This window comes from Anolis carolinensis, chromosome 1, assembly GCF_035594765.1.
Source record: "Anolis carolinensis isolate JA03-04 chromosome 1, rAnoCar3.1.pri, whole genome shotgun sequence".
Taxonomy (NCBI): Eukaryota; Metazoa; Chordata; class Lepidosauria; order Squamata; family Dactyloidae; genus Anolis; species Anolis carolinensis.
In genome coordinates this window covers 2,210,374-2,233,227 of record NC_085841.1, presented here as the reverse complement: position 1 = coordinate 2,233,227, position 22,854 = coordinate 2,210,374, and the positions used below count along the sequence as shown (strand labels likewise).

At 43.0% G+C, this 22,854-nt stretch overlaps 1 protein-coding gene across 4 annotated transcripts; it reads left to right on the top strand.

Moving 5' to 3' along the window:
* The first annotated feature begins 5,581 nt into the window (after window positions 1–5,581).
* Window positions 5,582–20,855, top strand: LOC103277488 (zinc finger protein 239-like). 4 transcript variants are annotated; one of them, XM_062968778.1, is made up of 4 exons: window positions 5,582–7,510; window positions 11,995–12,022; window positions 17,435–17,614; window positions 18,840–20,855. In XM_062968778.1, the coding sequence occupies exon 4, from the start codon at window positions 19,186–19,188 to the stop codon at window positions 20,149–20,151; it is 966 nt and encodes a 321-aa protein (XP_062824848.1). In that variant the 5' UTR covers window positions 5,582–7,510; window positions 11,995–12,022; window positions 17,435–17,614; window positions 18,840–19,185; the 3' UTR covers window positions 20,152–20,855. The 4 variants fall into 4 exon arrangements, with proteins under 4 accessions (XP_062824848.1, XP_062824849.1, XP_062824847.1 ...); XM_062968779.1 differs by lacking the exon at window positions 17,435–17,614; XM_062968777.1 differs by lacking the exons at window positions 5,582–7,510; window positions 11,995–12,022 and adding an exon at window positions 13,215–13,535.
* The last annotated feature ends 1,999 nt before the right edge of the window (window positions 20,856–22,854 follow it).

Genomic DNA, 22,854 nt, shown 5'->3' with positions numbered 1-22,854 from the left:
GCAGTAGGCGGGGTCATGCGAATTTCATACCAATGGAGAACCCTGGGATACCTGCCTGTGGTGGAGGGAAATGCAAAATCTAAGATGAAATGGTCCCCAAATGAAAGCATTCCTTGGGTGGTGGTTCGTAGTGTTTGGGAAGGACATTGGCAGGGGTTGGACTGCATGTTCATGGAGCTCGCTGTAACCGCAATGTCAGTGGAAAAGAGTGACTTGCTGGGTTCTCAGCACTGGGGACTATAGCACGTTTGTGGAGGATGGAGGCTGTCTGTGTGAGGGGACACCTGTGCCATATACAGGTTTTCACTTTTATTATGGAATTTAGAATAGAATTTAGATTTAGTTTAGATTTAGATTAGATAGATTAGATTTAGATTAGAATTTAGAATAGAATTTAGATTAGATTTAATTAGATTTAAATAAATTAGATAATTAGATATAGATCTAAAGGGAGTCGAATAATGAGAGATAAAAAATAACAGATAGAATGAGGCTTTTAGGCATGTATCCCTGTCTGTTAGTTTAGTTGTGTGTCTATGGAGGTACAGTAGAGTCTCACTTATCCAACACTCGCTTATCCAACGTTCTGGATTATCCAACGCATTTTTGTAGTCAATGTTTTCAATACATCGTGATATTTTGGTGCTAAATTCGTAAATACGGTAATTACTACATAGCATTACTGCGTATTGAATTACTTTTTCTGCCAAATTTGTTGTATAACCTGATGTTTTGGGGCTTAATTTGTAAAATCATAACCTAATTTGATGTTTAATAGGCTTTTCCTTAACGCCTCCTTATTATCCAACATATTCGCTTATCCAACATTCTGCCGGCCCGTTTATGTTGGATAAGTGAGACTCTACTGTAATTGTTTTGCTAGTGTGTTTGTTTCTGATTTAGTTTTGTATCTCATGTAGTAGTTAGTTTTATGTGTAGTTGAAGCATTATATATAATTTCTGCTTTTTTGTATTGTTGCTATTAATCTCTCTTTTTATTTTTATTTTTTGGGAAAAAGGGGGTATCAAAAGGATTAAAACTCCTAAAACTGGAGCGGTGGATAGACCTAGTTTTAGCCCAAAATGGGGTTTAATGTTTATTCTAGAGTGTTGTGGTTCAGTCTGATGATGAAGGGGGATTTGAAAGGGGATTTGGGTTTCAGCAGTTTGTCCCAGGAAATGTGGAACAGCAGTTTGTTCCAGGGAATGTTGATGACTTAGAAATGCAGGTGAATTCAGGAGGTGCTGAAGGCCTGGGAAAACAGACGGAACAGGAGAATGTGGAAAGTTCTCAGTCTAGCAGAGATATGGATGACCTTCTACGGGAGTCTGAAAAATGTCAACAGAGCTCAGATGGTAACGAGGGGGATGAATGCTTGTTAGGGAATCCTGGTTAAAGTTGAGATCGGGGCTCAGATGCTCCATCAGAATTGCAGGCAGGCACGGGGAAACGAGTGCAGAGGAATGTGTTTATGGTTTGCAAGGAGGGTTAAAAGAGAGATGCATTGGGAAAGATTCCAGTCAGAGCAACATCGCTTTTGGAGAATCACTCTTGCCTTGTTTCCGGTTCAAGCCTCGTCTCATGCCTAGAATCTGTGTTTGGATTACCTTAGAAGCTCAAGTACCTTTACTACCTTGAAACTGCTTTGCTATTTCTGGGACTCTCTATTGATAACCACGAAGGCTTTGAACTATGTTTTATGGATTCCATTTGCAATTGGATTATTGCTTTCTTTACGGCTTTTTCTTAGTTTTGCTACATTTTACCAATAAATTGAAAAACTCAAGCCTGCTGTGGTGGATTGTGTGTGTTGTAGCAAGGTGAATCAGTGCTGAGGTGCGACATAGAGTGCCTTTCAACATCATTTCCTTCCTCTGTGTTGGTGGTAGGGGTTTGGATTCAGTTGTCTTGCTTCAGACATTTTTATTCTTATTATCTATATATATAAGAGTGATGGAATCAGGGCACCGGACAAAACAACAAAACTACAGGCCCCCCAACCTTGAAGTTTGACAACACAACCCATCATCCACGGCTCTAGGTTGATACAACAAAAAGAAAAGAAAAATAAAGTCCTAATTAGAGGGAGAGCAATAATTGTTTTTATCCAATTGCTGCCAGTTAGAGGGCTAAGCTCCACACATAGATCCCCTCTATCCTCACCACTTTCACAGTACACAAACAACCAAATGCATACTAAACATAAAGACAACCATACAACACACATTCAATAACACCACTATCTTAAAAATTTCTCACCAACACCACCAGACAACGCCACAGCAACGCGTGGCCGGGCACAGCTAGTGCTTTATACAACATGTATTCACTGCTTTGATCACCATCTATTCTTTTTCACTCTTGTCTATCCCCCAAACCCCTCCAATATGTACCCCCACCCAGGCCGTTTAGGACAATTTTATACGTCCCTACTACATGTAGATACTAATTCAGCTACAATCTACAGTGTTGCAAAGTTTTGTGCATACATAATCTGCCAGGGGATGACTGGTCCCAAAAGTTACCTATGTATCCAGTAATCATCTCTCTTGGTTCTATAATTTGCTGATACGCCTGTGCATTGTATGTTTTTACACTATTTCCCCTTCCGCTCCCTCCCCCCCACATTGTGCTTTAGTATCTTTACATTTTAAATGTACTAAACGTACAAAGTTTGTATGTAACTGTGACCTTTATTTCCTGTGCTTGTGATGTCCCATGGGCCTTGTAGTTCTGATCCCAGCGCCATCGTGGTTGATGATGACGAAAACATGGGTTTTTTGCCGGCTCAGCAAGAGACGGAATTTTTCCAGATGCCTGTTGTTGATGATTCTACCCAAGAGCCCATTAAAAAAGACCTTGAGCAGGCCTTTCCCACTGCCTCCCCCCCTTTTGCTAGGAAACAGTCCTATGCTGCGAGTCGGGGTGAAAAAGAGCAGTTTCGGAGAAGCTTGAGATTAGCAGCTAAACAAGACGTTAATTAGCTATGTTCCCCTGGGAAATTCTAGGGAGGAACGCATCTGGAGGGAGATGTGTTTCGCTTCTCTTTCCCTTGGGAAAGGAAGCTCTGGACACCTGCTTTGCAGGAAGATGGGACTTAGTTAAAAGTGCCCGACACGGAGGATTCCGTGCGGAGTCAACAGATCAGCTTCAGGAGTGATTTCGTGTTTCCAGCCAAGTGTAGACTTCGTAAAGTCTGCAACTCCAGTTTCCTTGCCCTGCCTTGCCTAGCCAAGTATTCAAGAACTATCTTGCCGTGTTTCCAGCCTTGTTCCCAGTTCTTGCCGTGGACTTTCTTTGAACTTTGGAAAGATCTTTGGACGTTTCCCCACTCTATTGCTTGTAAATAGAGTGTGTTTCGTTTTGGAATTATAACTTTGGACTCTAATATAAAATATTGGACAATATATTTTTGGACTATATTTGACCTTCCCTGAAAGGTCTTTCACTGGACTACATTTCCTACTTGTTTTTATTATTCTTATATATTTCCTTAATAAAGATATTCGATAGTTTTTGGCCTTTGTGTGTCGGTTCTTAGTGCTCCGTTGCCTTGGGCGTGACAGTGCTAGTCTATGACTGAAATAAATGATTGGATTTGAAATTTATTGCAGATCCATTGTTGCTCTAGTTCTAGGTGAACTAGAATTCCTATAAATCAATGTGACTTTCCCCCAAAGCCCTCCTGCATTATTGTTGGTCATGGGGGTTCTGTATGCTAAGTTAGGTTCAGGACCATCCTTGGTGAGGTCCAGAGTGCTCTCTGATTGTGGGTGAACTATAAATCCCAGTACCTACAACGGCTATAAATCAAGGTGAATTCCCCCACAAACCTCTCCAGTATTTTCCTTTGGTCATGAGGGTTCTGTGTGCCAATTGTGGTCCAGGTCCGTTGTCAGTGGGGGTCACAGTGCTGTGCCTTGATGCAGGGTGAACTACAACTCCCATCATGTGGAGTCATTCACAAACTGTAACCCCATCTAGCACAGGCTGTAACCCTACAACCTGTTCAGCGTTTTGACTGACCAGGAGTATCTCTGTCTTGTCTGGATTCAATTTCAATTTATTTGCCCTCATCCAAACCGTCAGAGCTGCCAAGCACCAGTTCAGGACCTGAGCAGCCTCCTTAGCAGGAGGTGGAAAGGAGGAGTGGAGGTGAGCTTCCCAAGGAAACGGCCTTCAGTTGGAGATGAAGGGTCCATGAAGCGCATCACAAGGGTCTCCATGACGCCCCCGGCAGGCACGGAACATCCAGGAAAGAAGGGAGAGCGCCATTGATGGGCAGAGGAAGGGCAGGATGAGAAAAGCCACTGGAATAATGTATAATAATAATAATATATCATGAAAATAATATAAAATCTATATATATAAAAGGGTAATGAAATTTCGGCCTAGGACAAAACAACAAAACTACACATCCCAGAAACACTAAACTTGGCAGCACAACCCCTCATCCATGCCTCTACGTTCATACAACAAAAAGAAAAGAAAAATAAAGTCCTAATTAGAGGGAGAGGAATAGTTTTTATCCAATTTCTGCCAGTTAAAAGGTTAAGCTCCGCCCACTTGGTCTCCTAGCAACCCACTCAGCCCAGGGGACAGGCAGAGTTAGGCCTCACTTAGGCCTCTTCCACACTGCCTATAAAATACAGATTATCTGATTTGAACTGGATTATATGACAGTGTAGATTCAAGGCCCTTCCACACAGCTATATAACCCATTTATAATGGACTTAATGTAAGGTAAAACCTTTACCCTTTACCTTAACTACTACCAATTCCTCAATACTTTATTTCCCATACCACCATACTTCGCCACAGCAACGCGTGGCCGGGCACAGCTAGTATATAATAAAAATATTATATCATAATTGTAATTTGACTTTGGTCAAAACACAGGATTGTATATTTTGGCAAAGGGTAGATTTGTGTAAAGCCCAAAGGAGTGGATCAACAACAAATCAAGATAGGATAAGACAATTATAATATTATATTATACTAGCTGTGCCCGGCCACGCATTGCTGTGGCAAAGTGGTGGTGGTATTGGTTAAAAATTGTTGTTTAATTTTTATTTGACGTTATTTGTATTTTTAATTAATTTTATTGTAAGTTATCTATTTATTATATTTTATTATTTTCTTGTATTATTTTTAGTTATTTTCTGTTATTATAGTATTTTATTGTATTAATTTTTTTAGTGTTTTTAATTATTTTTTAGTGTTTTTTATTATTTTTTATTGGGTTGCTAGGAGACCAAGTTGGAGGAGCTTAGCCTTCTAACTGGCAGCAATTGGATAAAAGCAATTATTCCTCTCTCTCTCTAATTAGGACTTTATTTTTCTTTTCTTTTTGTTGTATCAACCTAGATCCGTGGATGATGGGTTGTGTCGTCAAATTTCGAGGTTGGGGGGCCTGTAGTTTTGTTGTTTTGTGGGTCGCCGTGATGCCATCACTCTTTTATATATATAGATTGTGAAAATATAATAATAATAAAATTATGTATGTGTGTGTATATATGTGTGTGTGTGTGTGTATATATATATATATCTATATATATAAAAGAGTGATGGCATCACGGCGATGGACAAAACAACAAATCTACAGCCCCCCCAAACTCGAAAATTGGCAACGCAATCCATCATCCCCGCCTCCAGTAAGATATAACAAAATTTCACTACAAGCACAATCACAGGGCCAACAAAAGCCCAAAAACCGCAACAGCTAATCAGGGCCTGCGAACTCCCCCCCCCCCCCCGCGCCCGCGCGCCCGCACACACACACACAGAACACTCACCCTCTCTCCCCGCCTCCATCGCCCCATGGCGAGAAAGAAGCCGGAGCTTCAGCGAACTCAAACCAACCCATAATAAGTTGCAAAATACGGCAAAGAAGCGGGAGAGAGGAGGGCGGCATGGAGCCCCGGAGTCTTTCTCCTCTCGCCTCACTTCCAACAGACCCCTGAGAATGCTTGCCACGAGAGAATACTACTTGGAACCCTAACCCATACGGCCCGAAAAACTCACACAATGCTGCTGCTACTTCTTAAAGGGACAGGCGTCCTATTTCTTCCCATGAGGCTGTGGAGTGTAGAGTCCCCTCTGGGGGGCAGGGCGCGGGCCCAGATGGACAGGACCTTGTATATATATATATATATATGTATAATATAATATAACAGTTGTAATCTTCTATATATAAAAAAAGCTTCTGTCCATTTCTAATTTAATTAAAACAGCAAAATTACACAACCCAAAACCACAAAACTTGGCAACAAAAGACATGGTCCTCCCCGCTGTGTTTAGACAGCAAAACGAAAAAACTAAACAAAATCCAAGTCCCGCAGAATCCCCCCAAAAAAGGGAAACTCCATGTACGCATGCGCAAGCAGCCCCCACCTTTGGAAAGCGGTCTTGTGTGCGAGGGAGCTGCACACTGCGCACGACCATCCCAACCGTCGGACTCCGAGACGCGAGGGAAGAGGACAATATTTTCAAACTTTAAACACATCTCCCTCAGGAAAATGCCTAAAAGGCCATAGAGACGTACGGAGGACAACAACACCCACAATCCCTAAAGGGACTGGAAATGTATTGGGGGAGCCATACTACAAATCCTTCCAAAAAACGCCTCATAGCCCTTCCGGGGCCGTCTGAGGAGCACAAAGATGACAGGGGATGATGGGGTGCAGAGTGGATTCCAAAATTCATCATCTCGGTCTCACCTCCTTCTCCAGACTGTATTCCCATGCGGAGAATCAGCACTGGTCAAGAAAACACTCCAGCAGGCGAAGTCCAACTGTTGATTAACTTTATTTACATAACTATTTACAGTTTGCATTTCTCGGCTTCAGAGCATAGCATTCATAGTCCATCTTCAGCGAAAGCTCAAGCCGAACTCCACAGATAAGATAAACAACACATTCCTCTGTCCAGAGGAAGTTCCGACCCCCAAAGTCATGCCTGATAGGTCATAGCAATCACAACAGGCTGTCAGTCAAAACTAGCCTGCTGTTAACTATTTCATTACTGAAAAATACACACTCTTGCTCATCAGCAGTAAACACTTGATTTACATTTCATACAAATACAACCATACTCCAACAAAAGATGCATTTAGACAGTAATGGGGGCCTCGGTTCAAACACCCTGAGGCGTTTAGGCGGGATTGCCAACTAATGGCGGCGGCGCTTCTTCAAACCCCTCTGCAGGTCTGCAGTTTCAGGAGCTGGGATTTATAGTTCACCTGCAAACAAACAGGACTCTGAACCGCAACAATACTGGACCTGGAACTCACGGTGAATATTGGGAGACTATTAGGGGGATTGACCCAACATTTGGGGGAAATTGTAGTCCACCCACATCCTTCAGATTCTTAATGAATATCATTGCCCGTCCACTAAGGCCTGTCTTCTCCTGGTCCCTCTTCAACTCCCTGGACAGGAAGAGAGCGGCTTCTATCAGGGCCAGCTAACACCTTCAAACAAAGGATTCCCCAAGGGAGGAGGCAGCCAGGTGAGCCCTCTGAACAGATCTGGACCAAACTTGCCACACAGATCCAACACAGCCAACTTTGTATATCACCAGGGTTGGGGTGTGACTAAATTTTCCTGTCCGGGAGTTGTAGTTCACCCGTATCCAGAGAGCACTGAAGGTAGCCAACGTCAGATCAGGATCACACTTGGCACACAGACCCAACATGGCCAACTGGGAACATTGGGTTTTTTTTGGGGGGGATTGACCCAAAATTTTTTGGGAATTGTAGTCCACCCACATACTTCATATTATTACTGAATTGCATAGCTATTGATTACAACAACCTGGTGGAAGGGCCTGCCACTGAGCCCTGTCTTCTGCTGGTCCTTCTTCAACTCCCTGGACAGGAGGGGGGGGGGGTTTCAATCGGGGCCAGCTAACACCTCCAAACAAAGGATTCCCCCAGGGAGGAGACAGCCCGGCTTTGAAGCTGCAAAGCCATTACATGCTAATCAAGGTGACTAATCACTGCATGCATACCTGCCACACTGAGACTATTCAGTGTATTCCAGCTCACCAAACTAGGATTCCATTAGGAAGAAAACGGCCAGGCTTTGTGACTGCAAGGCTCTTCACTGCTAATCCACCTGGCCAACAAACAAATCCAAAAAGCCACAGCAACACGTGGCCGGGCAAAGCTAGTATATTATAATGACATAATATGTAATATAATAATAGTATATTAAAACGTAATAATAATGTAATATCTATCTATATATATAAAAGAGTGATGGCATCACGGCGATGGACAAAACAACAAATCTACAGCCCCCCCAAACTCGAAAATTGGCAACGCAATCCATCATCCCCGCCTCCAGTAAGATACAACAAATTTACACATAAAACACTATCACAACACCAAAAAATGCCAAAACTAAGTACGCATGCGCAAAAACACCATGCTTCAAACCTTTATGGCGCTCGCGCGGCTCCAGTAAGATTTATAGGACAAACACAATCACAGGGCCACAAACGGCCAAAAACTGCAACAGGCGATGTGCGCCTGCGCGCACCCCCCCATCCCTTCCCGCGCGCGCACACACACACCTCGCCTCAGAGCTGAAGGAAGGAAGGCAGGAAGGGCGATTCCTTGCTGGGCGCGGGATGGAGGAGGCCGCGCTGGGAGGCGTGCGGGCCTCACGTCGCTCTCTGCCCTCTCCCCCTCAATCTCCCCCCCCCTCAGGGCCCATGGAGGGCCCCGGTTGCCGTTCAGGCCCCCTCCTCCCGCCCCTCTCCCCTCCCCCCAATGCGAGGAAGGCCCCGCGGAGCCCCCCCCCCGCCTCACCCTCTCTCCTCCTCCCTTCTCGGTTCTTCTCGGAGGTCTTCAAGCTCTTCAAGGTGAGGGGGGAAGAGGAGGGCACGGCCCTCGAGCAGGCCTGGACCTCCCCTCGAGTGGTTTGGGGCGCCAACCCCCGCCCTTCCCGGCCTCAGGGCCCTTCCTTTTCCCCCTCACCCGGTTAAACGGCTGATGGGGAAAAGGAAAGAGCCTCAGGCCAGGAAGGGTGGAAGTTGGCGCCCAAAACAAGTCAAGGGAAGGCCCAAGTTGGCCCAGGCTGAGCTTCCCCCTTTTCTGTTGTTGTTATTGTTGTTGTTGTTCTCACCCACAAATTACAACCCCTCCAATGCCTCAGAAGCCCCCCTTTTTCCCCTCTCAAACCCTATCGCCCTCACCTTTCCCTTCCCTGTAATAATTATTAATATAATAACTGATCATCAGTTAAGAATGTAATAATCACCAATAATAATACTAATTTATTATTAGTATAATACTGATAATCATTCGAGAACATAATAATTCATAATAATAGTCAGTTCTTATTATTATAACACTGACAATCATTCAACAATGTATTAACAAATCGTAATAATAGAAAATTATTATTATTATTATAGTAATAATCATTCACAAATTAATAATTATTATTATAACATTGATAATCATTCAACAATATAATAACAACTAATAATAAGTAGTTATTATTTTTATCACAATGATAATCATTCAAGACTATAATAATTATTATTGTTATAACAGAAGGCGCCTCATATAATCCACTTCTAAACAAATAATATCACATTATAAATATACACTAGAATCTCACTTATCCAACATAAACAAGCCGGCAGAACGTTGCATAAATAAATATGTTGGATAATAAGAAGGGATTCAGGAAAACCAATTACACATCGAATTAGGTCATCATTATACAAATTAAACACCAAAACATCATGTTATACAACAAATTTGACACAAAAAGTAGTTCCATGCGCAGTAATGCTATGTAGTAATTACTGTATTTGCAAATTTACCACCAAAATATCACAATACATTAAAAACACTCACTCCAAAAACATTGACTATTAAAAGGCAGACTCCATTGCATAATCCAGAACATTGCATAAACGAATGTTGGGTGAGATTCTACTGTAATATGAAATAATTACTGTGGTACAATAATACACAACAATATCATCTCAGGACAGTAAATAAAGATCAACACTCTAAAAACACAGCTATTCCATCCAGGAAACAATCAGGGCCATCTAACACCTCCCACCAAAGGATTCCCCCCTTCACACAGGAAACCACCCACACTTTGAACCTACAAGGCCATTCCGTACTCATCACTCTCTCATCTCAGCACAGTAAATAAACAACAACAGTCTGAAAACACACAAATTCCATCCAGGAAACAATCAGGACCACCTAGCACCTCCCAACAAAGCATTCCCCCCCTCTAACACATGGAACCACCCAAGCTTTGAAACTACAAGGCCATTCCGTACTCTGGGGCCAATTTGCAATATATTAATATATATAATAATACAATACATATATAATACAATACATTGTATATACATATAATACTACTAATAATATTATAATACACTACAATATAATACTAATAACAAAACAAAACAATATATATATATATATATATTACTACTAATATTGTGAAATAGTCGTATATGTTATAGCGTAATATCCTATCATATGTCTTTAATGTAATAAATGAATAAATAATACTGTATAATTTTTGTTGACGGTCACAACAAAAATAAAACCCAATGTAGATTGACCAACATCACTAAAAAAAAGCCACAGCAACGCGTGGTCGGGCACAGCTAGTAATAATTATAATATTGTTTCATAATAATAATGATATAATTAATATAATAATATAGTATATTGTGAAATAGAAATGTAATATAATATAATGTAACTAGCTGTGCCCAGCCACGCGTTGCTGTGGCTTATAGGAATCCTTTGTTAGCCAGGTGGAATAGCAGTGAATAGCCTTGCAGCCTCAAAGCCTGGCCGTTTTCTTCTTATGGGAATCCTTGTTTGGTGAGCTGGAACACAACGAAATAGGGTTGCTGCTTGGAAGCCTGGGAACTTGTGTTTTAGGGGAATCTTGGGTTGGTCAGCTTCAATAGTACAGAGTAGTATCGCTGCTTCAAAGCCTGGCTGTCATCTACCAAGGTTAATCGTTTATTGGTCTGGTGGAATTGCACTGAATAGCCTTGTAGCTTCAGTGCCTGGCTGTGTTATACCTAGGGGAATCCTTGTTTGGTGAGCTGGAGTCGCACCCTCAGTCAAAAAGCCGCTTTGAAGCCTGGCTACTTCTTTTGCCGGGGAATCCTTGTTTGGCCAGCTTGAATTGCAATGAATAGTCTTACAGCTGAAAAGCCTGGCCGCTTCCTACATAGGGCATCCTTGCCAGGCCAGGTTGAATGGGACTGAGTAGCCTTGTGGCTTCAAAGCCTGGGGGCTTTCTATCTAGGGGAAATCTTGGTTGGCCAGGTTGAGTAGCACTGAATAGCCTTGCTGCTTCCTGACTGAAAGGTCAGCGGTTTGAATCCAGGGTGCGGGGTGAGCTCCCACTGTTAGCCCCAGCTTCTGCCAACCTAGCAGTTTGAAAACATGCAAACGTGAGGAGATCAATAGGTACCGCTCCAATGGGAAGGTAATGATGCTCCATGCAGTCCACATGACCTTGGAGGTGTCTAGGGACAACGCCGGCTCTTTTTTCGGCTCAGAAATGGAGGCGAGCCCCAACCCTCCCCTAAAGTCGGACACGACTGGACTTAATGTCAGGGGAAAACCTTGACCCTTTACTGTATTTTATTGTTGTATTTTCATATTAGTCTATTATTATTATTATTATTATTATTATTATTATTATTATTATATTGTGTTATTGTGTAATTATATTGTTATGTTCTATTGTTCTATTTTCATATTATTCTATTCTTCTGTTACTTTATAATTTTCACTCCTTGCGCTTTGGCCCAGTTCGCTCTCGTTTCAATTTTTTGTACTGGTTTTTTTTTTTACTATATTATGCTATTTTTACTATTTTATTGCTTTACTTTGTTACCGTGTAAGTATATTTCTCTTTGTTGACGATGTGCGTTTTGTTTTGTTTCCTTGTAATGGCCTGGTCCTGGCCCCACGTCAGCCGCCCCGAGGCCGGATACAAAATACAGGTATTATTCTTATTAGTTCTATTCTATTCTATTCTGTTACTCTTATTATTCTGCCATATTAATATTAGATCCTATTGTATTTCCGTATCATTCTATTACAGTAGAGTCTCACTTATCCAAGCTAAACGGGAAGGCAGAAGCTTGGATAAGCGAATAACTTGGATAATAAGGAGGGATTAAGGAAAAGCCTATTAAACATCCAATTAGGTTATGATTTTACAAATTAAGCACCAAAACATCATGTTTTACAACAAATTTGACAGAAAAAGTAGTTCAATACGCAGTAATGTTATGTTGTAATTACTGTATTTACGAATTTAGCACCAAAATATCACGATATATTGAAAACATTGACTACAAAAATGGCTTGGGTAATCCAGAGGCTTGGATAAGCGAGGCTTGGATTAGTGAGACTCTACTGCAGGGGTCCCCAAACTTTTTAAGCAGAGGGCCGGTCCACAATCCTTCAGACTGTTGAGGGGCCGAATTATCATTTGGAAAAACATACAAACAAATTCCTATGCATACTGCACATGTCTTATTTGTAGTGCAACAACAACAACGAAAGAACAATACAATATTTAAAAATGAAAACAATTTTAACCAACATAAACCTATTAGGATTTCAATGGAAAGTGTGGGCCTGCTACTGGCCAATGAGATAGTCAAGTTAATTAGGATTGTTGTTGTTGTTGTGTGCCTTCAAGTCATGTCAGACTTTGGCCGAGCCTAAGTCTAAAATTAATTATTTATTTACTACATTTATATCCCACCCTTCTCACCCCGAAGGGGACTCAGAGCAGCTTTATGTACATACAATATATTATATTATTAGCATAACACAATATTAGCATTATACATTGCTACATTGAACTATACCACTATACTATTATATAATATGTAGTATATAACATATAATTAATATTATGGTATTACTATTAGTATTATATTGTATAACATAATATTCTTATCAATATTATATGTATATACAATATATTATATTATTAAAACTGATATAAAAATATTATATTATAAAACTGAGGGCGGGGGCCAGGTAAATTATTACCTTGGAGGGCCGCATCCGGCCCCCGGGCCTTAGTTTGGGGACCCCTGCTCTACTGTATTGTATTAATATATTTGTTATTATTATATTATATTATTAATCTTTCTATTCCACTATTCTATTATATTCATATATGAGTTGTATGCTTTCCAGGCTGTATGGCCATGTCCTCTCGGCCTCCATCCTCCTGCCCACAGAAGCCCCGTCATTCAAGGCCGGCGAACGACACGCAGCCAATAGCAAGCCTCCGATGGGCGGGGCGTCACGGGCTCAGCCAATGGGAGGGGGGCGAGGGCCGGCTCCGGGGAAGGAGGCCGAGGAGGAGGAGGAGGAGGGAGAAAATGGCGGCGTGCTGTTTTTCTGTCCTGGTCGCCTCAGGCCTGGCCGGGCTTTTTCTGTGAGGCGGGAAGGAGGCCGATGGAGGAGCCGAGACTGAGGAGAGGAAGGGAGGTCTGTATATATAGATACTAGCTGTGCCCGGCTTTGCGTTGCTGTGGCGACGCCTGGTGATATGGGAAATAAAGTACTGTATATACCAGGGGTCCTCAAACTTTTGAAGCAGAGGGCCGGTCCATAATCCTTCAGACTGTTGAGGGGCCGAATTATCATTTGGAAAAAAATACAAACAAATTCCTATGCATACTGCACATGTCTTATTTGTAGTGCAACAACAACAAAATAACAATACAATATTTAGAAATGAAAACAGTTTTAACCAACATAAACCTATCAGGATTTCAATGGAAAGTGTAGGCCTGCTACTGGCCAATGAGATAGTGAAGTTAATTAGGATTAGGATGCGGCTGCTAAAAAAGCCAATGGGATTCTGGCCTGCATCAATAGGGGAATAGCGTCTAGATCCAGGGAAGTCCTGCTCCCCATGCTCTATTCTGCCTTGGTCAGACCACACCTGGAATCACACTGTGTCCAATTTTGGGCACCACAGTTGAAGGGAGATGTTGACAAGCTGGAAAGCGTCCAGAGGAGGGCAACTAAAATGATTAAGGGTCTGGAGAACAAGCCCTATGAGGAGCGGCTTAAAGAGCTGGGCATGTTTAGCCTGCAGAAGAGAAGGCTGAGAGGAGACATGATAGCCATGTACAAATACGTGAAGGGAAGTCATAGGGAGGAGGGAGGGAGCTTGTTTTCTGCTGCCCTGCAGACTAGGACACAAGGGAACAATGGCTTCAAACTACAGGAAAGGAGATTCCACCTGAACATCAGGAAGAACTTCCTCACTGTGAGAGCTGTTCGACAGTGGAACTCTCTCCCCAGGGCCGTGGTGGAGGCTCCTTCTTTGGAGGCTTTTAAGCAGAGGCTGGATGGCCATCTGTCGGGGGTGCTTTGAATGCGATTTCCTGCTTCTTAGCAGGGGGTTGGACTAGATGGCCCATGTGGTCTCTTCCAACTCTACTATTCTATGATTCTATGATTCTATGTTGTTGTTGTGTGCCTTCAAGTCATTTCAGACTTTGGCCAAGCCTAAGTCTAAAATTTATTATTTATTTACTGCATTTATTTACTATATTTATATCCCACCCTTCCCACCCCGAAGGGGACTCAAAGCAGTTGTATGTACATACAATATATTATATTATTAGCATAGCACAATAGTAGCATTATATATTACTATATTGAACTATACTATTAGACACTATACTATTAGATAATATGTAATATATAACATACAATTAATATTATATGGTATTATTATTATTACATTGTATATCATAATATTATTATCAATATTATATGTATATACAATATATTATATTATTAAAACTGATCTAAAAATATTATATTATAAAACTGAGGGCGGGGGCCAGGTAAATGACCTTGGAGGGCCGCATCTGGCCCCCGGGCCTTAGTTTGGGGACCCCTGGTATATACACATACATTCTCTCTTTCTCTCTCTCTCTCGCGTGCGCACACACACACACAGTGTTCAAATGAAGTGCGTGTGTTGGGGGGGGGGGGGAGAGAGAATGAGACAGACAGACAAAGAGACAAGAGACCAAAGTGTTTGGCGCATTGTGGGCTAGCTGGCTATTTTTAGCCCCTGACATAATATAATAATAGTAATAGTATAAAATATTCTCCCCTTTCCTGCAAAGAGGTTTTTGCTTGTGTCTGTGTTAATTAATTTACTTATGGAATGGCCCCGGATTACACCTATGGATCACTTGATTTAACTTGTATGGATTTAAATGCTTTTAATTGTTTTAATGGTGCGATTGTTTTTTTTATTGTACTCTGTTTTTAAAGGCATTGCTTATGTTGTGAAGCTGCCTTGAGTCCCCTCTGGGGTTGAGAAAAGCGAGATAAAAGTGCCATAAATAAATGTCTCACTTATCCAACACCCGCTTATCCAACGTTCTGGATTATCCAAGGCCTTTTTGTAGTCAATGTTTTCAATATATCGTGATATTTTGGTGCTAAATTCGTAAATACAGTAATTGCTACATAGCATTACTGCCTATTGAACTACTTTTTCTGTCAAATTTGTTGTATAACATGTTTTGGTGCTTAATTTGTAAAATCATAACCTAATTTGATGTTTAATAGGCTTTTCCTAAATCTCATTATTATCCAACGTTCTGCCGGCCAGTTTATGTTGGATAAGCGAGACTCTACTGTAAAAATAAATAAATTTATCATCATCTTTAAACCGCAGTCTCATTTCCACTCTCCCTCTTTTTTTTAAAAAAAAAAACTCTTCCCTCTTAATTCTTTTAAAACATTTATTGCAGAATTGCCTAACGCTATTACTGTTGTTAAAGGGGATAATAATCCCTGGCCTCAGGCTGGCATGGAGGGGGAGTTGGGCATTTTTCCCTTAGCGTAGTGATTCCCAAAGTTGGCACTACCACCCCCCCCCCCCCCCCCCGTGGGCACTGGAGCAATCCAGGGAGGCAGTGATAGCACCTATTAGGACACTGGGGCGGGGCCAGAGGAAGGGTGGGGCCTCTTTCCAAGTGCCGGAGACAGGGCTGAGCACCTGAGGCGCCTGTTAGGACACACAGGGGGCGGGGCTATTTGAGTGGGCATGGCTTCTTTCCAAGAGCCCGAGACAGGGCTGAGAATCTATACCTTTCCTGAGGCGCTTGTTGGGACACAGAGGATGGAGCTAGGGAAGGGGGCGGAGCCTCCTTCCAAGAGCACAAGACAGGGCTGAGCCTCTGTATCACTCCTGAGAGGCCTTTTTTGGACTAAAAGGCAGGGCTTGGGGTGGGTGCGGGGTCTTCCCAAGAGCCTCTGTATACCTCCCCTGAGGTGCTTGTTAGAACACGGGGGCGGGGTATAGAGGTCCAGCCCCATCAGGCACTTGGGAAGAGGATAGAAGCTCAGCCCTGCCTCAGAGCTCGTAACTCCACCCATCTCAGTCCTGGCCTCCCATTGGTGGCCCCGCCCACCTCCCCCTCGCAGCCCTGCATCTTGGACTGGGGAGAGACTCAGCCCCGCCCTCTTGATCAGGAACCATGCCCACCCCTCTAAGTCACGCCCCTCTTTCCAGGGGGCGCTGAGTAATATTTTTTCTGGAAAGGGGGCAGTAGGCCAAATAACTTTGGGAAACACTGCCTCAGTGCATCCACCAGTGGTGAAGCATGGGGACCTCTTCGCCCTTCCTCAAGTGCGGCCTTGTTACCGCAGGGAGGCGCTCGCTTTCATTCAGTCACAAGGACTGCAAATGGTGAGACCTCTCTGGCTTGGTTGGACCTGCCGGTAGTTACACTACCGCCAGCACAGCTCTCATCATCATTGGAGCAGTTAAGCCCCCCCACAACAAGGTGGCACCTACGGGGGGGGGGGGGGTATTATTATCATTATTATTATTATTTACATACAATATATAGGTGCCAATATCTATATTTTCCCATTCCCGAGCCTTCCCTCCCTCCCTTCCTTCCTTTCTTCTCTCCCTTCCTTCCTTCCTGCCTTCTTCCTTCCCTTTCTCCCTTCCTTCCTTCCCTCCCTCACCTCCCTCCCTCCCTCCCTCACCTCCCTCTATTCTTCCTTCCCTTCCTTCCTCCTCTCTTCTTCTTATTTATTTAGGTAACTATAAAAGTTTCCCCCAGTGGCTCAGCGGGTTGCTTAGCAGGGGCTATTTTTTATTTTAATTGTTGGGTGCTCACCCCGACACGGGCTGGCCTCAAACTCATGACCTTTTAGTCAGAGTGATTTAATGCAGCTGGCTGCCAACAAGCCTGCGCCACAGCCCAGCCCTCTTCCCTCTTAATTCTTTTTAAACATTTAGTGCAGAATTGCCTAACGTTATTACTGTCGTTAAAGGGGATAATAATCCCTGGCCTCAGTTTTATTCTTTCCAAATTTCCAAAAATATTTTTTAGAACTAACTGGTGCTGATTAGAGGGACCATACCATGCCCCTATGAAAATAGCTTCACTGGCTTCCAACAAGTTTCCAGGCCCAATTCAAGGTGCAGGTGATTACTGGCGGATGCGCCAAGGGAGAAGTGCCTGGCTCCTCCTCTTCATCAGGCTCAACAGCGCCTCCTTCTCCTGCCTCAGGTGAGTGGCCGGACGGCAAGGGGGAGGCTGGGGCGGAGGGGGAGTCGGGCACTTTTCCCTTAGCACATCCACCAGTGGTGAAGCATGGGGACCTCTTCGCCCTCCCTCAGGGAGGCACCCGCTTTCATTCAGTCACAAGGACTGCAAACGGTGACGGCTGCCCCTCAGCAACACCCGCCTCCCTCCTTCCCCCGAGTATAAGCCAAGAGGGGCTGTTTCAGCATTAAAAACGTGCTGAAAAAGCTGGCTTATACTTGAGTGTATAGGGTATTTGCTTGTAGCTCTATTGTTACCATTAGAAACCTTCCTTCTATATCTGCCTTAACCATTTGAGGGTGCCAGAGTTTGGGGAGATAGAATACCAGGCCATTTCTTTTGGAAGTTCCCTCTGAAGCCAATTCTTCTCCCAGTCATTTTTGTTTTCAGCCTTACAGAATCAAGGGATAACATTTTAGGCCATCTGGAGACCCTTTGAAGGCTTCTTCCAAATAGCATCCAGGGGAGACTGTTTCACTCTGTGGCCTCCAGTTTTCTTAGAATTTCCTTGAGTCTAGCTAGTTCTTCTGTTGCTGAAAATCTTCCCCTTGATGGAGGAAAAAGAAGAAAAGAGGGAAGTGGGCAAAGGTGAAAGGAGTTGGCAGGAAGGAGGCTTTGTGGCTGGAGCTGTGCCTGTCTTTGCATCTCATTATGGGCTGTATCGAGGGAACGAATGGCCTGAATGGAACGTAGTTCAGCATAGACTCATTTTGTCATCATTCCAACAAATCTCAGCGTGGCTTTGAATTAGCCAATTGGGAATGCAGGTCCTTGTTAGTTTGGAAGATTCATTTGGGAAATGTGGCAGGAGTGACCCTTTGAGATGCTGAGGAAGCAGAGTTGGGAGTCCCTGTGACATGAGAGGTAATGGCATAATCAATAACAAAATCCTTGTTCCTTTGAGCATTTAGCATAATTCTGGTATGATCCAGAATATATGACACTCTTGAATGTTGGAAGTTCTGCCTGCCTGCCTTCTGTTCCTTTAACCACATTTGGGTCTGACCCAATGAGATTGGTGAGGCCCTCCAATATGGGGAAAAGGTTCCGTTCCTTCCTTCCGTGATTCCTTCCTTCTCTTATCCTGTCCTTCCATCTTTCCTTTCTTCTTTCCTTTTTTGCTTTCTTTACCTGGAGCCAGAGGTATGCGGCTTCATGTCTAACCTTTTGCTTCTTCTTTCTTGACCAGGACGTGAGAGTTCTCTGGAGCCACCCCTGCCGTGATGGGAAACGAACCAGCTTCTAGTAGATATTAAGGCATTTGGAAACCAAAGTGGAGTAAGGAAACCAGTCGTCTAGGAAAAAGGAATTCCTACATTCACTTTGGATTATAGAGTAGAACCATAGAGTCAGAAGAGACTGCAAGAGGCACCTAGTCCAGGCCTCTGCCGTGCAGGAAAAGCACAAAGTACCCCTGACAGATAAACATCTAGCCTCTGTTTAAAAGATTCCAAAGGAGCCTCCACTACATTTTGAGGCAGAGTGTTCCACCGCTGAACAGCTCTTACAATCAGGAAGTTCTTCTTAATGTTCAGATGGAAACTACTTTGCTGCAATTTGAACCCACTGCTGTGAGTAATCAGAAAGGGGAAAACAAGAATCAAGTGTCCATATTGGAATTAAATGAACATAACACTGTTGACATGGAGGAGAAAGCATATAAATGTATTGAATGTGGAAAGAGCTTTAGTCAGCACGGAAAGCTGAAGGCACATCAAAGGATTCACACTGGGGAGAAACCCTATAAATGCCTGGAGTGTGGACAGGGCTTCGCTCATAGTTCAGGTCTATGTTCACATCAAAGGACTCACACTGGGGAGAAACCCTATAACTGCCTGGAGTGTGGACAGAGCTTCACTCATAGTTCAACTCTACGTAAACATCAAAGAACTCACACTGGGGAGAAACCCTTTAAATGCCTGGAGTGTGGACAGAGCTTCGCTCATGGTTCAGACCTACGTTCACATCAAAGAACTCACACTGGGGAGAAACCTTACCACTGCCTGGAATGTGGACAAGGCTTCGCTGATAGTTCAGGTCTACATAGACATCAAAGGACTCACACTGGGGAGAAACCCTTTAAATGCCTGGAGTGTGGAATGAGCTTCACCACTAGTGGAAATCTATGTTCACATCAAAGGACTCATACTGGAGAGAAACCCTATACATGCCAGGAGTGTGGAATGAGCTTCACTAATAGTGGAAATCTACGTAGACATCAAAGGACTCACACTGGAGAGAAACCCTATAAATGCCTGGAGTGTGGAATGAGCTTCACTAATAGTGCAAATCTATGTTTACATCAAAGGACTCATACTGGAGAGAAACCCTATACATGCCGGGAATGTGGACAGAGCTTTGCTCGAAGTGGAACTCTACGTTTACATCAAAGGACTCATACTGGAGAGAAACCCTATACATGCCAAGAGTGTGGACAGAGCTTTGCTCAGAGTAGAAACCTAAGTTCTCATCAAAGGACTCACACTGGGGAAAAACCATAAAAATGCATGTAGTGTGGACAGAGCTTTTCGCGGAATAATATTATACATAGACATCATGGAATTCACCCTGGAGAGAATGGTGTTAATTGACACCAGAGTGTCATTCTAACATGTACAAAAGCAACTCTTGCACATTTTGGAAATGCAAGCTCAAAGTTGGGACATTTCATCACATGTGGTGTTTTGTAGATAGATCGAACTAAAATACATTCCATTCTGGAAGTAATTAAGGTTAAATGAAACTAGAGTTTTATATGTTGAGAATGTTGGATGATCAATTAGAATGAAAACATGGATAGTTACTGCGATATACTAAAGTAAGAATTGACTCTACAGAGGCATGGAAGGAATGTTTTATTCCAAAGCAAAAAGAATGGCTCATGAAGACCTGCAAATTAGCCAAATGAACAAACTGACAACAATATGGGCAAATGTCAGTTGTATTAGTTATTAATTGAAAGAGTGTTATCAGAAGTTGAAGTGTGGTTATATTAATATTATTTAAAGGGAGTAGAATAATGAGCAATAACAATTATCGGACAGAATGAGGCTTTTAGGCACGTATCCCTGTCTGGTTGTTAGTTCAATTGTGTGTCTATGTAGGTAACTGTTTCGTTAGTGTGTTTGTTTCTGATTTGGTTTTGTATCTCATGTAGTAGTTAGTTTCATGTATAGTTGATGCATTATATATAATTTCTGCCTTTTTTGTATTGTTGCTTTTAATCTCTTTTATTATTTTTTTTTGCAAAAAAGAAGGGGATTTAAAAGGGTCAAAACTGCTGAGACTGGAGGGCTGGACAGAGGTGGGAGTTTGGCGCACCCAGAATGGGGTTTAATATTTAATCTAGAATGCCGTTGAACATCATTTCCTTCTTCTGTGTTGGTGGCATGGGTTTGGATTCAGTTGTATTGTTTCAGACATTATTATTCTTATTATGCTTTATGCAGCATTCAACATTCACTGCTTTGATTGCCATATATTCTTTTTCACTGTCTTGTCTATCCCACAAAACCCTCCAGGATATTCTGTTGGTCATCAGGGTTCTGTGTGCTAAGTTTTGTCACATCCGTCACTGGTGGGCTTCCGAATGCTCTCTGGATGCAGGGTGAACTACAACTCCAGGGTCTGTGTGCCAAGTTTGGTTGTCTGCTTGTTTTGTTCTGAACCCAAAGGGTTCCTTTTCTTTGCATGCTGAGTGTTCAGGGAAGAGTGAGGCCTGTGAGATCAATGAACCCCATCAGAGACCAAACCTGGTTGCTTTGCTGAGAAATCATGCAAACATGTTCACCCAAATGGGAAGGCTAAAATTATTGGTTCATACAGATTTTAAGTTAATAACCTTTAAAAAATAGAAGACAAAATTTGTTAAGCCCGGGATGGTGGAGCCTCTGTGTTGGTGGAGCCTTAGAAACGGTGGAAGCCCAGTGATTTTTATTTGATTTATTGTGTCAAAAGCTAATTGAGAGTACAGTTATAATGTATTTTTAAAACACAATTTTAAAACTTGGCATTATACTAGATTTCCTTTGACCAGAAGCTGTCCACTTGGAGTGCCTCTGTGTAGCTGTGAGAAGGTCCTCCATTGTTCATGTGGCAGGGCTCAGGCTATATTGTAGTAAGGGGTCTGTGGTTTGCTCTTCTCCACACTCGCATGCCACGGACTCCACTTTGTAGCCCCATTTCTTAAGATCAGCTCTGGATCTCGTGGTGCCAGAGCGCAATCTGTTCAGCACCTTGCAAGTTGCTCAGTCTTTGTGCCCAGGAGGGAGTCTCTTATCTGCTATCAGCCATAGACTGAGGTTATGGGTTCTATCCTGCCACTTTTGGACTCTCGCTTGCTGAGGTGTTCCTGTGAGAATCTCTTTAGATCTTAGGAAGCTGTTTCTTGATTTAAGGTATAGGTGTGCTGGCTGATACCCGAACGGAGGATGGGCTGGAGATGTCAATGCCTTGGTCCTTTCATTATAGGCTGCTACTTCCTGACGGATGTCAGGTGGTGCAATACCGCCTAAACAGTATAACTTCTCCAGTCTTGTAGGGGTTAGACATCCTGTGAAAATGCCGCATGTCTTAGTAAGGGCCACATCCCCTATTTTAGCATCCACACTGGGCATGCATATTCATCAGCAGAGTAGCAGAGTGCAATGGCAGATGTCTTCACTGTTTCTGGTTGCGATCCCCAGGTTGTGTCAGTCAGCTTTTGTATGATATTCTTTACAGCACCACCTTTTCCTTGATATTCAAGCAGTGCTTCTTGTAAGTTAGAGCATGGTCCAGAGTGACTCCCAGGTATTTTGATGTGCTGCAATGCTCCAGTGGGAGTTGGTGGAGACTCAAACATGGTGGAAGTCCAGTTATGGTGAACACCCATCAATGATGGAGGCCTCTAGATGGAGCAAGCTGGGGGATGAAGGAAGCCTCTGGATGGAGAAGGCTCTGCGATAGAGGGGCCCTCTAGATTTATTTATTTATTTTATTTACAGTATTTATATTCCGCCCTTCTCACCCTGAAAGGGACTCAGGGCGGATCACATTATACACACATAGGGCAAACATTCAATGCCCATAAACACATCAAACAGAGACCGAGACAGGCGCAGAGGCAATTTAACCTTCTCCTGAGGGGATGTTCAATTCTGGCCACAGGGGGGAGCAGCTGCTTCATCATCCACTCTGATGGCACTTTCTCATTCCAAGTCGTA

Excerpts from the sequence above, each read along its gene's own strand:
- LOC103277488 (XM_062968779.1), top strand. The coding sequence starts at position 19,186 with ATGGAAACTACTTTGCTGCAATTTGAACCCACTGCTGTGAGTAATCAG.